Raw genomic sequence first — 16,433 nt, 5'->3', positions numbered from 1 at the left:
TAAACCATTTATAGGTTTACATAATCCTAAATCAATAATAAATAACTCATTGTGATTATCTGACAATAAAATATTGCCATCATGAAAATCGCCATGAGTTAAATTTGATTCATGAATTACTTTAAGTCCTAATATAATTTTTTTCAATAATTGCAATTTGTCTTGCCACTTAAATTTAATTATATCAGATAAACATTTTCTCAAATTTCCTTTTTTTGCATAACTCATTACTATTATATAATTTAGATTATTTGGATCTTGAGTAATTCCAAAAAATTGAATAAATTTTGAAAATGAATTTTTCTGACAATTATAATGATATTTCCACTATATGAATAATAAAAAAGTTATTAAACTTTGAAAAAGAAAATAAAATATTTTGTTAAATATAATAAATACTATACCTCATCAAGAAATTTACTATTCAGATTTGATGAATTCTTAAGTGTTTTAAGAATGACTTCATAATCTGTTTGTCTATCCCATTGTTTTTTGTTATAATTCCAACTAAATATAGGACCATCTGACCAGATAGCTTTATGAATTTCACTAAATCCTCCTTTATCACAATAACTAATATTTAGCAATTTATTATAAGGTATCCACTCTAAAATTCCATAACTATTTTTAGCATTTAGTTGTGCTTCTTGAATAAATTTATCAATAAATTCATTTTTACTGGTCCACTTTGAAAAATCTTGTTGAAATTGTTTAACATTACATTGTTGGCACCACTGGTACTCAATAAATGGTTGTTTGCATTCATTACATTGATGGTACCATGGGTAATCAATATATGGTTTTTTGCATTTATTACATACTAATTCAACTTCATCTTTAGACTTTACTTTATTACTTTCTGCTAATGCCTTTTGATACCAATAAAAGGCTTTTTCTAAATTCTTTTCTGTTCCTTCTCCATCTTTATAACATTTGACTAATTTATTCATTGCTTCTATAACACCATTTTCTGCTGCTTTTTGATAACAATGAAAAGCTTTTTCTAAATTCTTTTCTGTTCCTTCTCCATTTTCATAACATCTGGCTAATTTAAAAATTGCACCTTCTTCATCACCATTTTCTACTACTTTTTTACACCAGTAAAAGGTTTTTTCTAAATTTTTTTCTATTCCTTCTCCATTATTATAACAATTGGCTAAATTAAGCATTGCTTCTTCATTACCACTTTCTGCTGCTTTCAGATACCAATGAAAAGCTTTTTCTAAATTTTTTTCCGTTCCTTCTCCATTTTTATAACATCTGGCTAATTTAAAAATTGCAACTCCTTCATCACCATTTTCTGCTACTTTTTGATACCAATGAAAAGCTTTTTCTAAATTTTTTTCCGTTCCTTCTCCATTTTTATAACATTCAGCTAAATTAAACATTGCTTCATTAACACCATTTTCCGCTGCTTTCTGATATAAATGACAAGCTTTTTCTAAATTCTTTTCTGTTCCTTTTTCATCTTTATAACAATTGGCTAAATTATTCATTGCCATTTTATTGCCATTTTCTGCTGCTTTTTGATACCAATGAAAGGCTTTTTCTAAATTCTTTTCAGTTCCTTCTCCATTACTATAATAGTTGGCTAAAATAAACATTGTTTCATCATCTCCATTTTCTGCTACTTTTTGATACCAATGAAAGGCTTTTTCTAAATTCTTTTCAGTTCCTTCTCCATTACTATAACAATTGGCTAAATTAAACATTGCTTCTTCAATACCACTTACTGCTGCTTTCTGATACAAATAAAAAGCTTTTTCTAAATTCTTTTCTGTTCCCTTTCCATTTTTATAACAGTTGGCTAAATTATTCATTGCTTCTTCAATACCATTTTCAGCTGCTTTTTGATACCAATGAAAAACTTTTTCTAAATTCATTTCTGTTCCTTTTCCATTTTCATAAAATATGGCTAAATTATACATTGCTTTAGTATAATCTTTTTCTGCTGCTTTTTGATACCAATGAAAGGCTTTTTCTAAATTTTTTTCTGTTCCTTCTCCTTTTACATAACATTTGGCTAAATTAAACATTGCTTTTTCATTACCATTTTCTGCTGCTTTTTGATACCAATGAAAGGCTTTTTCTAAATTCTTTTCAGTTCCTTCTCCATCTCTATAACAATTGGCAAAATTAAACATTGCTTCTTTATCTCCATTTTCTGCTAATTTTTCCAAAGAATTGATACATTCTTTACACCATAATTTTTCAGTAAATGGTATATTGCAATACGAACAATTTTTGGTGTTTATTGTATTAGTATCTATATCTAAGATATTTGATTTACTAAATTCGGTTGCCATTTATTATCTTAGAAATTTATTTTACTGGAAAAAAAATTGTTTTTTTTTTAGACGAATCTTTTTTGACAAAAAATTTCTTCTTAATAATGCTTCATGAATAAGCAACTAAAAAGGAAATTTTTAATAAAAGTAGAAGTTACAACAAAAAAAAAATATTTTCGGGCCATATGGGAACGAATCGTATGTTAGAAAATGAGATGATTTGATGGTTATTATTAGTGTTTCGGGCGTCACCTAGATAAAAAATAGTTTCACCCGAAACTATAATTATGATAGTAAACACATTGGTGATACCGGGACCCATAAATAGGACAAGATATCGGCATTTACTGATGGTTATTATTAGTGTTTCGGGCGAAAGCGCGAAACTAGTTTCGCCTAAATGAAAAGTAGTTTCACCCAAAACTATAATTATGATAGTAAATACATTGGTGATACCAGGACCCGAAAATAGGTAACAAGAGATCAGCACTCATTTACTAATGGTTATGATTAGTATTTCGGGCGAAACTTTATTTTATTTCTCCACGATGCAAAATTCTTATAGTGATTCTAATAAAGTTTCGCCTAAATAAAAAATAGTTTCACCCGAAACTATAGTTATGATTGGTGATGCGAACAATGCATAAATAGCCAAGATTACGAGAGATCGGCACTCTTCACCCAATTACTATTAAGCTCGCACATCCCCTAAAGCATTATCCAAAAAGGAAGGATCTACACATTATTTTGCTTTGCACAGCTAACCATAATAAACTTGATATTCGAACTTTATTACAAGAAAATTCGAATTTATTTTACAAGATTGTGAAGCTTTATTAGATATCTGTTTGGTTTTACTTTTTGGGTTAACGTGTGATTTGTATATTTGGTTTTTTTTTCTTAATTTGGCTTAGCGTAAATTTTAGGTAAACATAAAATATAAATTTAGGTTCGTGGTTGTGCTAGTTTTTTTTTAGATAGGAAATAGATATGATTGTTTTATGTCTAAGTTGTTTGTATCTTAATGATATTCAATAAAGGGAGGAAAAAAAATAATGTAGAAAAATAATAGTTTTAAGATTATAAGCAGAAATTTGGCATTTTTCTAATAATTATACTGATAATTTCACTTTGAATTTTCAGGGTATTTTTTTGACCATTTGAAAAGTGTGAAATAATTGGTTACGGCACAATTTCCCGATGGATAATTTCCCGACAAGACATTTGTTTGGCCAGAGTTATGCAGAGTTATGCGCGAACACGTGATCAAACGGCCAGCGTTAGGCTGTCGGGAATCCGTAAACGATTATTGAAATAATTAACATTCAACAGTAAAATTTTCTCTTTTCGGAAATTTGATAATACATATAAATGATATAATAAATAATTATTGTAAATTCAAAAATCCTGTTATCTATTTTTAAATCATAATTAATTAAATTAACTCTTTGAATTTCTTAATTACGCATTTATATATTTTCATTTATATTACTTAAATTATAAAACAAAAAACAATTATGAGATCTCTATCAAGAATAGAATGTTCACTGTATACAATAATTTTTAACTCTTCCAATGATTACAAACCCAATTCAATTTTGATTAAAATAATTAATTTCAATTTTGTATAAAGTAATGTAATGTAATACATCCGAAACTAAGCACCCATTTTTGACTATAATGTCGGCCAGGAACAGGGGGGTCTTATTTTCGGGTAATTCAGACATATACGGTAATTCAATAATGTACGTTAAGGACGCCCATTCAATAACATATAACAATCTACAGAATCAGCCCAAATTAAAATTTAATGTGATTTCTGTTTCACCGATTCTTAATTCAAATTGTATTACATTATCATCTTGCGCTGACCGATAAAAAAAAAAGAATTTTTTCTTGAGATAAAAACATAACGATAAATACACAAACAACGTGAAAGATAATCATGCGTTGGTTTAATTGGTTTATGGTATGATTGAAAATTTCATGTTGTTTGCATATTAAATATAAGTAACCATTTTTTTATTGTTTTCTAAAAGTTTGTTAACACGCAGTGAAGTTATAAAAATTGTAAAAATTTAGTTAGAACTTTTGGCTAAATTTGGTATGATATTATTTATTTATTTTTATACCATAATTTAAAGGATTTTGAGTAATTACTATTGTTGGTTTCAAAGTTAAGTAATTAAAATGTCACCAAATCTAGACAATTCACACAATTTTCATAAGGTGATTAACAGGACAAAAATCCAAGAAATTTTTATTTATAAATTTAATATGAAAATTAATAATTACCTTTATCTTAAAATGTCCTTCTTAAGAAAATAACTGATGCTCAAAATAAACAAATATATGTATGTATATATATTTTTTTAGAGAAAATATAAGTCTAATCGATGATTTTAAACCAGATGATTTTAGACGTTTTCAAGGTGAAAATTTCAATAAAAATTTGGATAACCTTTAATAAATTATACATATTAACGTTAAAGATTACATTTGTTAATATACAGTCAAACCTCAATATAACGAACTCGCGGTTCAAGGGTAAAAGTTCGGTATATAGTAGAAGTTCGGTATGTAAATTTTTTTTGTGTATCGAACTCCATAAGTTTTACAGCAGCAGTTCGGTATATAAAGTTGTCACGTGATTAAATAATATTAATTTTGGCCAGAAATTAAGATTTAACAGTATAAATTATGTGAAATTTCAACCACGTGATCAAGTTCGGTATATAAAGAATTTTTTTTATATGCTTTATTATAAACGGTAAATCATAAAAGTTCGGTATACGTTATATCGAGTTTATATGAAATTCGGTATATCGAGATTTTTTTAAATAATATGAACCCGGTTTTTAAAAAAAAGTTCGGTAAGTCAAGAGTTCGTTATATCGTGGGTTCGTTATATCAAGGTCAGACTGTAATTATTTATTGAAAAAATTTTATTTTTGAGTTTTAAAAATAAACTAAGAAATTTCAATAGACTGTTTAAATGTAGGTCTATAAGGACCGAAAAAAGGTAAAAAAAAAAATATATTACTGTAAAAAAAAAAATTAACCATTAACCGGATAGCTCAACGATGTAATAAACTTTTTCGTTGATTAGCAAAATAAATGTTTGATTAAAAATTTCACAATAAGAATATGCGCATGGCTCTGACAGCTAAGACAGCTAATCAAATTATTCTAAATATAATAAATACGGACGTACAGACGTAGCCACATCCTGCGTTTCTTGTTACACAAATTCAAATTATTTACATGGGAAGGTAATCTAAGAATCCCGAATTTTTTAGTTATTTAGTTATATAGATATATTAATTCAAAAAAAAAGATACACTATGGAGTTTATATTTCATGAGATATAGTTTATTCGTAAGTTCAATAAACAAATTTATATTTGCAAACCAATATTTAATTATGAGAATAATGAGATAGTATTTGGTCGCAGGCGCAGAAAAAGCGTGCAAGATTAAAGATTAAAAAGAATAATTAAGTATTTCAAAAACTACAATTGAAAGAAAAGTAAAAAAATCTTGAGGAAACGAAAAAAAAATTAGTAACTTCTCATAAACATACTTTGTTATTAGTTCTCTTCAACGTCATTACATTTATTAAAAAAACAACTTTGAACATTTTCAATTTTATAGTATATTAGAAAATTATTATCTATTAAACTTAATTACTTAATTATAAATAGATATTTGGTGAGGGTAGGGAAATTCTAGAAACAAACGTAATTTATTGCGGTTTTCGAATTAGTGTGATTGGTAAATTTTTTTAATAAATAAATATCAGCTGCGGAATTATTACGAAAAGTGATCATGTGGACATATAAACTCGCCACTGTATCACGTTCAAAATATTTTTTTGCCGTTTGTTTCGTATTTTCGCTAGCAGTATATAACTTGGTGGTTTCGATTCCCAACTTATTTTCATATAATTCTTATTATTACATTAGTGGCTACTGTATTAAAAAGTGACCAGAACACAAAATAATTGACCATTAATTATTTGGAATAACTATTTGAACATAATTTGTATGGGGTTCGGTTATTTTCGGTTATTTTCGTTTTTTCGTTATAATTGAATAAAAATCACCTGATCACACCAATTCAATAAGTAGTACTTTAACAGTTCAACCCATGTTTCAGATTATGAATGAAAATCTACGGTTTTAATCAGATTTCGATTATGGATCTGTGGTTATAAAGAAAAAAAAGGAGACGATTTTCCATAGTTTGACATGATTGAAGCTCTATTTTAAATTTTTTTGTAATATCCTCAAGAAATTTTATAAAATAGAGAATTGTAGTTGCCTAACCTGCAACTTGGTATGCAAGTAATATAGCCATATTGGATAGACGTCTCTTCACGGTATTGTATGACATCATAAAACTACTCCTTCCAATCTTAAAATTTTTGCAAAATTAACCTTTTAACTTTTTATGGATAAAAAAGAAATATTTACTTATTGACATTGGTTTATGATTTAATATTTACTCAAGTCGCATTTAAACTTTCGCAAGAAATTCCCTTTTATGAGTAAAATAATACGGCACTGAGTGCACTCCATACCTGTCCGGCGTCCACCGTTTTCAAAATGGTTGAAATTTATGACGATCGTGACAAAAATACAAGAAAAAATGTGTAATTAATACAATATCATGAAATAAACTTCTTTTAATGATAGAAACCTTCTTTAATACGTTCTCAAAAAGATTGGAAAAATATCACGTGATAGCTAATTATTTGGTTAGATTTTTACCTGCGTCGCAGAAATAAAAATAAGATTAGCAGAAAGTTTTCTTGTACTATAATATTTTTTTTTTTTTTTTTTAACGAAGTCGACTTTATTTAGAAATAAGAAAAATTACAAAAAAGGAAAAGATCTACATTATATAACATTTAGTAAAGAACACGATCGAACTAATACTATAATATTATTAGGGACTTAAGATTTTATGTTCAAAAGAACTATCTACCATCCTGCTCACCCAAATAGGTTCACTAAACTATCCGCATAACTACTACTATTCGTATGGACTTCGGTAATGTTATATAAAAACTCACCACAACTCCTTTAATTACTACTACAACATCAAAGATAATGAAAATAATACTACGAAACACTACCGTAATCAACAATATTATAGTAATCTATTGTATTACCCCCAAAATAAATATGACTTTGAAGACTTTGTAGATTAAAGTATTTCTTATTTTTTGATTTACGCGTTTTGTCAATAAACTGCTCTTTACCAAAATGTTGTTTTTTAACATTTTTATCAATTCCCAAACCTCTATCAATTTCATTAAGTTTATTACACCTCACTTTCCAAAAAATCATAGATTTATCCAAAATTTCATTCCTAAAATTATATGACAAAATTTCAACTTTTGATTTCGTAGATAATAATTGTTTAAAAAAATTAATTAACGAACAAGGAAAGAAACCTTTAATTAAATCTATGAAAGTTATGTGATCCTCTGATACTTCAAGTTTCCAAATATCATTGAGATTTTTAATATGTTCAAGAGTAATATGATTAATAGGATCTAAAATTTTATTAATTTCTAAAAGAAGCCAATTTTGTACTCCTGAAATTAAATCATCCATATCCTCTCGTCTTTCTTCACAAAACCAGATATGATTGAAATCTTCTTCATCCTCTTCACACATAGGACAAAACCTTTCTTTATATAATGAAAATAAAGTTCTTTTAATTTGTTCAATGCAAGGAAGTTCTTCAATCATCAACTGAATTTTGCGTCTTCTAATTTTTGATTCTTTGAAATCAGTGTATAATTTTTGTTTTTCTCCCAAAAAATTATTAAAAAAAATTGACCAATCTATTTCACATTTTCTATACTTATCATTTCTATTTAAATTTAAAAACCTTTCCAAATTTTTCGTATTGGTTGTTAATGTAATTAACTTTCTTAAAGATTTTTCTATAACTATGCCATTCCATTTGGGAATCCAAGGAAGATCATAAAAATTATTATAATTTAAATTAATTCCTAAATTTTGAACATTATGTGCCAAAGAAACAATATTGTCGACATAATTATTTAAAGAATCATCTGTATGAGCATTAACTTTAAATATATTAACAGATAAATTATTTTCTTTAATAATATCCATAATTATTTTCCAAAGAATGTTGTTATTACTAATTTTAAAAATTTGTCTAGTAACTAAAGTAAAATTATAAAATTTAAATTTTTCAAAATTACTAATAACGCTAGCACTATCTGTATAAACTGTTAAATTACTATTAGAAGGTGCTATTAGCAAAGTAATTAATAAAGCAAAAATTTCTGCACGTGTTGATGAAATCCAATTATTATAAGATGATATTAATTCCAAAATTTTTTGCAAGGACAAATTATAAAAAGTTGTTCCAAAAGTAGCTGATACATATTCTTTGGTAATATCTTTAATTGAACCATCTGTATAGCAAACAAAATCTTTAATGTTTGAATCATATAAAATTTTTCTTGAATCAAATAATTTCTGTTTATCTAATGATAAATCTATATATTTTTCAATAATATCTAAACTATTTTCATCAAAACGTAATTGATAATTATCATATGAAGAGTAATATAAAGGGTTTCGTTTAAAAAATTGATCATATCTTATAATATTTTCCATATAATTATGTTGTGCTTCCTTTAGAAGATATGCCTTATATCCCTTCCATTTAATAAGTCTTTTATATCTCACTTCATATATTTCAGTTTTCATTGATTCTATTATACATTTACCCTCTATTTGACCAATATTATATTCACAACCATTACATACTTTAATAAACAAATTAATTTCACTTGTGTCTGATATTCTTTTAAAATGTTCAAAAATATATGTAAAGGGCTTTTCTTCAATTATTTTTCCATAAATATTTTCAAAATGAAACATATTAAAAGATGTTATAATATTATTAATATGAATATTAATTGGTAAAAATTCATAACCACCCAAATTTGTGACTACATTATTATCTATATATTCCTCTTTAACATTATAATTTTTTCCATTAGTTGTAACTAAAGACTGAATTTTTTTATATATATTTGGCGTATTAACTACATTACTATTTCTATTATTACTAAGAGCAAATATCTTATTTTTTATATTCCACCATGTCAGAAGAGTTTTGTTATCAGGAGATAAAAATTGGTCCAAAAAGTATAAATTATTCATACGTAAAATTTTTATATTTTTCAAAAAACTTTCAGTTCCAACAATTTCCATAATATGACGACCCCTTCCTAATACAGTACTATTTTTCCCAATATTGTGTTTATTAAATTCTATACTAAAATTATAACTTTTCATTAATAATAAATTATTAATAATAAAATTATTTCGCAAATGTTGACCCATAAAGATTAAATCTTTATTAGAAAAAGGAAAATTAATTAAAGGATTGAAAGGTAAAAGTAGTTTATTTTGAATATCTACTAAACGAATCTCCATTATTTTTCCTAGAATTCCTTGATCATTAATTTGAATTATAAAATTATTAACCTTAGCTTGTAATTGATTATCAAAAATTGAACGAATATTATATAATAAATTCAATTCCATAATTATATTTGGTGCAGTTGAAGCTAACTTTAATTTATTTTTAAAATTTTTTCTATAAGGAACCATGATTTTTTCACAATCTTTTTCTGATAGTATTATCGTTTGTGTCCTATATTCGATACGTGGTAATATTACAGCATTAAAAATATAGGAACTAATTTTATCTGTTATGCATTTGTTCTTCAGCAGGTTATTACTTAAATTTTTAACTTCATCAAAGGCTTGTTGTTTGATAAAATTGTTATCATTATATATATTGAACCAAACACCCAAGATTCTAAGACTTTCTGTTTTTCCTTTAGGTTTGATTTTGATTTTCTGATTGCCAAATTCTAACTCTATTTTTTCATTAAAATTAAAATTCTTTTTCTTAAGTAACAATTCAGATTTTTCTTTATTTATTTGAATATCGTTAAGAGTATAGAAGTCATCAGCCGTTTTTAATATTTTTTCTAATTCTTCTTTATTGCCAGCTAACATATTAGTATCATCCATATATGCCATGCTGGTAATGTTTTGTTTTACTTCTACCTCTATATTTTCATATAAATTGATTTTCTTTTTTGCTTTTACACGATATCCAAAGTGTTCTTGCTGTATGGCAGTAAGAAGTGGATCATAATATATACACCACAAAAGTGGTGAGATTATTTCCCCTTGATCGATTCCAACCATTACATCATATGGATTACTTAATCCTCCTGCTGTAAATACACTATTTTTCCGTCCTAAAAATAACTCTTTTGTTAAATTAATAAAAGAACTTGGTATTTTAAGACGTTGCATAGCTTTTTCTAACATAAAAATATTAACACGATCATATGCTTTTGACATGTCTAATGATAAAATCCACAGTTCCTTATCATTCTCATTAGCATCTTGAATTATTTCATTAATAATCCTTAATGGTTCAAAAGTTGAACTGAAAGGCAATCCAGCAAATTGTAAACCTTTAAGAATTTTGTTTTTCTGAAGAATTGTTGATAATCTTGCATTCATTATTGATACCATTAATTTCCTAGCCGTTTCTAACAAAGTTATTGGGCGTGTATTAACTAGTTGACAACCCCATGGCTTTGGTTTCGGTATAGGATAAACATTAGCATATTTCCATTCTAATGGTATCTCTTGATTATTAAAAATTAAAATAATTAATTTTCTAATAATTTCTTTAAATTCTGGAGATGTGTGTTTCAACATTTCATTACTAATACCCGTAGGTCCAGAAGCTTTATTATTTGATAATTTATTTAAAGCTTCATTCAATTCATCATTTGTAGGCTCTACCATCAAATCTTTATAAATTTTATCATTAATTTCATCTTGAGGAAAATAAAATTTTGCCCAATATTCTGATAAAATCTTAGGTTGGTTTGTTGATCCTGCAATATTTTGAAAATGATCATTTACAATATCTTTTATTTTTTCTTCATCAGTGATTAATTTATCTTCATTATTTTCTTTAATTAGAACTCTGTCTAATACAATGGATTTAATTTCACGTTCCATTACACTATTAATCATACGTTTTTGATTTTCTAATAAATCTTCACAGCGTTGGTCAATTGCTAGTTTAATTTTTTCTTCTTTGAATTGTAAAAGATCATGATTATATAGGATTAAATAAATTTGATATAAATTTTTTATTTCTTCAAAAATTTCCTTGACACTTTTATCATCCTTAGGAATTTTATTCCAACAATAATCACTTTTTTCTCTTCCAATTTCCAATAATTTTTTTCTATATGTAATCCAATTTCTGATCACATGATTTCTTTTTCTTGAATCTTTAATTGAACGTCTGAAATTTATTAAAAATTTCATTACTTTATATGCATTAGATATTTTCATTGGGTTGACTTGACTTTTAGTTAATTTGATTTTTTCTATTGGAATACAATTTTTACTAGCTTGAACAAGACCTTTTTTGATCTTATCCCATATATGATTAATATTATTTTTATCGTTAAAATTAAATTTTAAAATTTCTGAATTTGAAATGTATTTATTAAGATCATTCTGAAATAATTCCCATTGCTCTCCATCCATTTTATCATACTTATAAACTTCTTTAAATCCTTCCTTCCGTTTGATATTAGCAATATTTCCAATCAAATCTTCTGACCATATTGAATACACTAACATTCTATGATCAGTATTAATTGTTGTTGTATTAACAATTTTGCATTCTTGTGTTTCTGAAAATAAATTTTCTGTTACCCAAATGTAATCTATTCTAGAAGGATTTTGATTTGTATTAAAAGGATAGAATGTATTTAAGGAATGTTGTGATAAATTATCGAACATGATATAGAAAGGATCATAAAAATTTTGTTCATCTTCAATCCATTCAAAAAGTTTATGTTCTTTTTTCATTTTACGATTATTATTTTTATCATCCAGATATTTTTCATAATGAAGATTAAAATCACCAAGGAGAATAATTTCTGCATTTTGTGCTTTACTTTCTCTAACCAATTCTTTGATTTTATCAAAATAAATTTTAACTTCTTGATTAAAATTGTCTAAAGTAACTCGTCCAGATTTTCCATAATAATTAATGATTCTCATTTTTTTATTTCCACTAAAAATAAAATCAACATATATAATTCTTCCTTTGAAGCTATTATAATTGACTATATGCCGTGCATAATTTTTCTTAATAATAAGACCTACACCATTTCCCCTATAATTAGTTTCCTCATTTGCAAAATAAGTAACATAATTATTTCTATAAAAATTAAAAGAATGTTTTGCCATTTTGTTTGATATATTAGTTTCTGATAGACCCAAAATAGTTATATTATATTCACCTAATATATCAATTAAGAATTGTTTTTTAACATCAGTTATACCTTTAATATTCAATGAAGCTATTTTAATTATATCTGATAAATTGAGTCGTTGACATGTTTTCGGACGATAAATTTGTTGATTATTTAAATTTGAACGTGATTTTTGATTAACAGGGGAAGGATTATTATAATGTTTTTTCTTAAAAGAATGTGTTTTTTTTTTATTGTTCATCATTAAAAATAATATTTAAAGGGGTATTTAATCCTCATGGGATTCATTATTGTCAATAATTTTATCCCCTTGAAAATTATTAACGTCATTATTATTGTCAGAAGTAAAATATTCCATAATTTTTGAGATATTTTTACTCATAGTTGATAAAGCATCACCGAATCTATTAATTTCGTTATTTTGTTTGTTTAAACTATTTTCTATATCTGAAGATCCTGAGGCTTCAAGTTGTTCATTATCAACTCTTGATCTTTTGTTATTCTCATTTTGTAAGGCAATTGTACTTCTATCTTGATTGACTTTAATATTTTTTCCTGAACTTGTTGTAGACTTGTTTTCTTTATATTTATAAAATTCAGATTTAATACGATAGTTTTCTTGTTGGATTTTTTTGAAATCATTAGCTAATTTATTCAAATTCTCATTAAGTTGTTTAATTTGCGTGAAAATTCCTTGATCAAGTGACTTTTCATTAACGTTATTATTTCTATCACGTGAAATATTTTTATTCCAATATCTATTAATATTTCCATTATTATATTTAGAATAATTATTTGAATTATTACTTTGCTGACGTTTTTCAAATGAATTTTGTTTTGTTACATTTGCATAACTGCCTTTTTTAAACTTCTTGTTATTTTCTTGACGAAACTCCTTAAGCTTTTGCTTTCTATTCATTACACGTGGTTTAGCAGATGGTTCAATATCACACTTACTAATTAAATGATCAAAGGAACCACATCTATGGCATGATTTTTCACCTGGAGTTCCCCAATGAAGCGTTTTATTACAAAAAATAATATTTCTTTCTGCTGCAATACCTATATCTTCATCATTTTCATAATAAACTATTGCATAATTCAATGGTTTATTATTATTTGGATTACATGGTATAAAAATATACTTAGGATTGTTAACTTCTAAAGCTTCATGTATATCATAAGCAGTTGAATTCCATGGTAATCCAGTTAATTTAACTGTATACATTGATCTTTTTTCTATTTCATCTTCTGACAAAATTTTTGGCACAATAAGTACTTGATGTTTTCCAATCCATTCTGACCATATGCCTTTGTAAAATTTTTGTAGACTTTCTTCTTTTTTATATGTAATGAAAGCTTGAATATATAAATTTCTAATTCTGGTATAAAAGCCATTTTCTTCTATTTCACCATATTTGTTAAATACAGCTCTAATTTGATAATTAGGAATTTCAATTGGAATATTTATAACTTTAATTGTTCTACAATTTCTATCTTTAATTTCTTCTTCAGTAAAAACTTTTTTAGTTTTTTGATATGGTGTAAATTTTATTATTTCCTTAACCTTACTATTAGTACTCGACTCTGCATCTTCACCATTTTCATGTGACTGTTCATCATCAATAATATCAATTTCTAGATTAATAATTTTATCATAATCATTTTTCATGATTGGTAAAATGATAAATTCGGGTTCTTTCTTGTTTAAGATAACTCCCCCAGCCAGGGTAACATTAATTCCAGCTAGTTGTTTTCTCAAATTAAACTTTTTTTGAATAATATTGTTTCCTGGAATAGAATCTTTTTTGATTTTAACTAAAATAGGTTTAGCCTTATTAAAAATTTCTGAATGATTATCACTAATTATGTCATTAGTATCACCATTTTTCTGATTATCCTTATTAAAAGATTGATCATCTGTTTGATTATCAATTTTTCCATTGTCGACGATCATTTCATCATTTTTTTCACCATCAATTGGTGCATCTAGATTTTCTGGTGTTACTTGATTATCTGTATTGGATTTTGCTGCGCCACCGCTTTCAGATGAAGAAGCAAAAGTATCTTGACTAATATCCATATCATCAGTAGTTTTTTCAGTAGATTTATGTTGCCTAAAAGACAAACGAGGTTGTTTTTTCTGTTGTTTTTGTTCAACTTGTTTTTCTTTATCTTTTCTTTTAGTTTTACGAGAACTTGCAGGTTGCCAATCCTGAATAATAGGATTGATATTGAAGACTGGTTTATGTATCGAGTCTTGAAGAGTTTGCTGTTGTCCTGGTTTGTTAACTTCTTTATCTTGTTGCTGTCTTGTACTTGACCGAGTGGCGTGGACCCTAGGTTGCGACCCTGACATCTCGAACAAGTTAAAACTTAATAAACTTACTCTTAAAATTGAACTTTTTCCTTTAAAAATTCCGCAGTAAAAATGGTCTTGAATACAAAGAAGAAGAAGTTTTATTTTCTTGTACTATAATATTTTTTTTTTTTTTTATAACAAAGGAAAAATTTTATTAAAAAAAAAATTTGAAAACTCAAATTATACATCATGATTACTCTAGCTATTAAACAAGATCGAATAAAAACTAGTGAAAAGTTGGTGACTTAAGATTTTATGTTCAAAGGAACTATCTACCATCATGCCTGCCCAAATAGGTTCTTAAAATTTGCTAATAACAAAGCTAAAAGCAACAATACTACTATTCGTACATCCTTTGGTGAATAACCATGAGAGACTTTTCCACCACAACACCTTGAAATACTCCACAACTACATAGAAATAATAAAATTTTTCTATGCATAAGTAACAAACTATATAAAATAAAACACAATACAACACCAATTTCTAAATGTTACTATAATTTGTTATAAAAAAAAGTCATATGATAAATAACAACACATGACATTTAAATTTTTCAAAAGCTACCAATAATTTTCTTAAAAAATAACCGCATACATATAAAAAAAAGGTATACAAAAACAGTAAATACGGCTGAAAACTATAAATAAAGTTTTCAAATTAAAATTTCTAAAAATAAAAATCAAAAATCATTTTTCAAAAATAAAACTGAAAATACATGCGAGTGAAAAAATACAGGACCATTGTCAAAAAATAATTTTTCAAAAAACTGAGAGCCTACGGGATCAGCAAAATATCCGATAAAAGCTTACTGTGAACTTACGGGAACAGAGCCTATTGAGAGCCAACGGGATCAACTATCAAATATATAATTTTCCATAAAGACGTAATAAAAATATGATCCAAAACTTAAAACAAACACATGATAAAATTTCATATTTGACTACTAATAAATCTCGATCAACAAAAACTATTGGTTGATCTTCAATTTTCGATCTACTAATAAATCTCGATCGGCAAACAATATTGCTTTGATTTTCAATTTTTCAATGAAATACACGACAGGAAATTGCCTAAAATATTTATTGATCATCAAGGTCACGTGTATACTCCAGAAAATTTTCCCATGAAAGAAAGACAATATTCTTTAACAAAGAAAAAAAAAGGGAAAATATAAAAAATTTCAAATGTAAAATATAAAATATTAAACATTTCAATAAATACATAAAGTTTTAAAAGAAAAAAAATCTAATAAAACTAAAATGCCTCTTTCTAAATAAACTTGTAAAATTGTTTTTTGTAATTTTCGAACTAAGCGTCAAAATAAATTAACTAGTATAACACACTAGTATTCTTAAGCCAAGTAAAAGGGCCCACTGCATATGTGTGGAAAT

At 26.1% G+C, this 16,433-nt stretch overlaps 2 protein-coding genes across 2 annotated transcripts; both read right to left on the bottom strand.

Annotated features, from left to right (window-relative positions):
* Positions 1 to 310: 310 nt before the first annotated feature.
* Positions 311 to 2,306, bottom strand: OCT59_015868 (uncharacterized protein; the record flags this gene model as incomplete). The annotated part of the gene is made up of 2 exons (XM_066132100.1): positions 311 to 355; positions 822 to 2,306. 2 exons carry the CDS (start codon positions 2,304 to 2,306, stop codon positions 311 to 313), a joined length of 1,530 nt encoding a protein of 509 aa, XP_066003124.1.
* A 10,639-nt stretch (positions 2,307 to 12,945) lies between these two features.
* Positions 12,946 to 15,136, bottom strand: OCT59_015867 (uncharacterized protein; the record flags this gene model as incomplete). Its single annotated transcript, XM_066132098.1, has 1 exon — positions 12,946 to 15,136. Exon 1 carries the CDS (start codon positions 15,034 to 15,036, stop codon positions 12,946 to 12,948), a length of 2,091 nt encoding a protein of 696 aa, XP_066003123.1. The 5' UTR covers positions 15,037 to 15,136.
* Positions 15,137 to 16,433: the final 1,297 nt, after the last annotated feature.

Source organism: Rhizophagus irregularis, chromosome 24, assembly GCF_026210795.1.
Source record: "Rhizophagus irregularis chromosome 24, complete sequence".
Taxonomy (NCBI): domain Eukaryota; kingdom Fungi; phylum Glomeromycota; class Glomeromycetes; order Glomerales; family Glomeraceae; genus Rhizophagus; species Rhizophagus irregularis.
The sequence above is the reverse complement of the archived record's forward strand: the minus strand, read 5'-3'. Positions and strand labels throughout refer to the sequence as shown.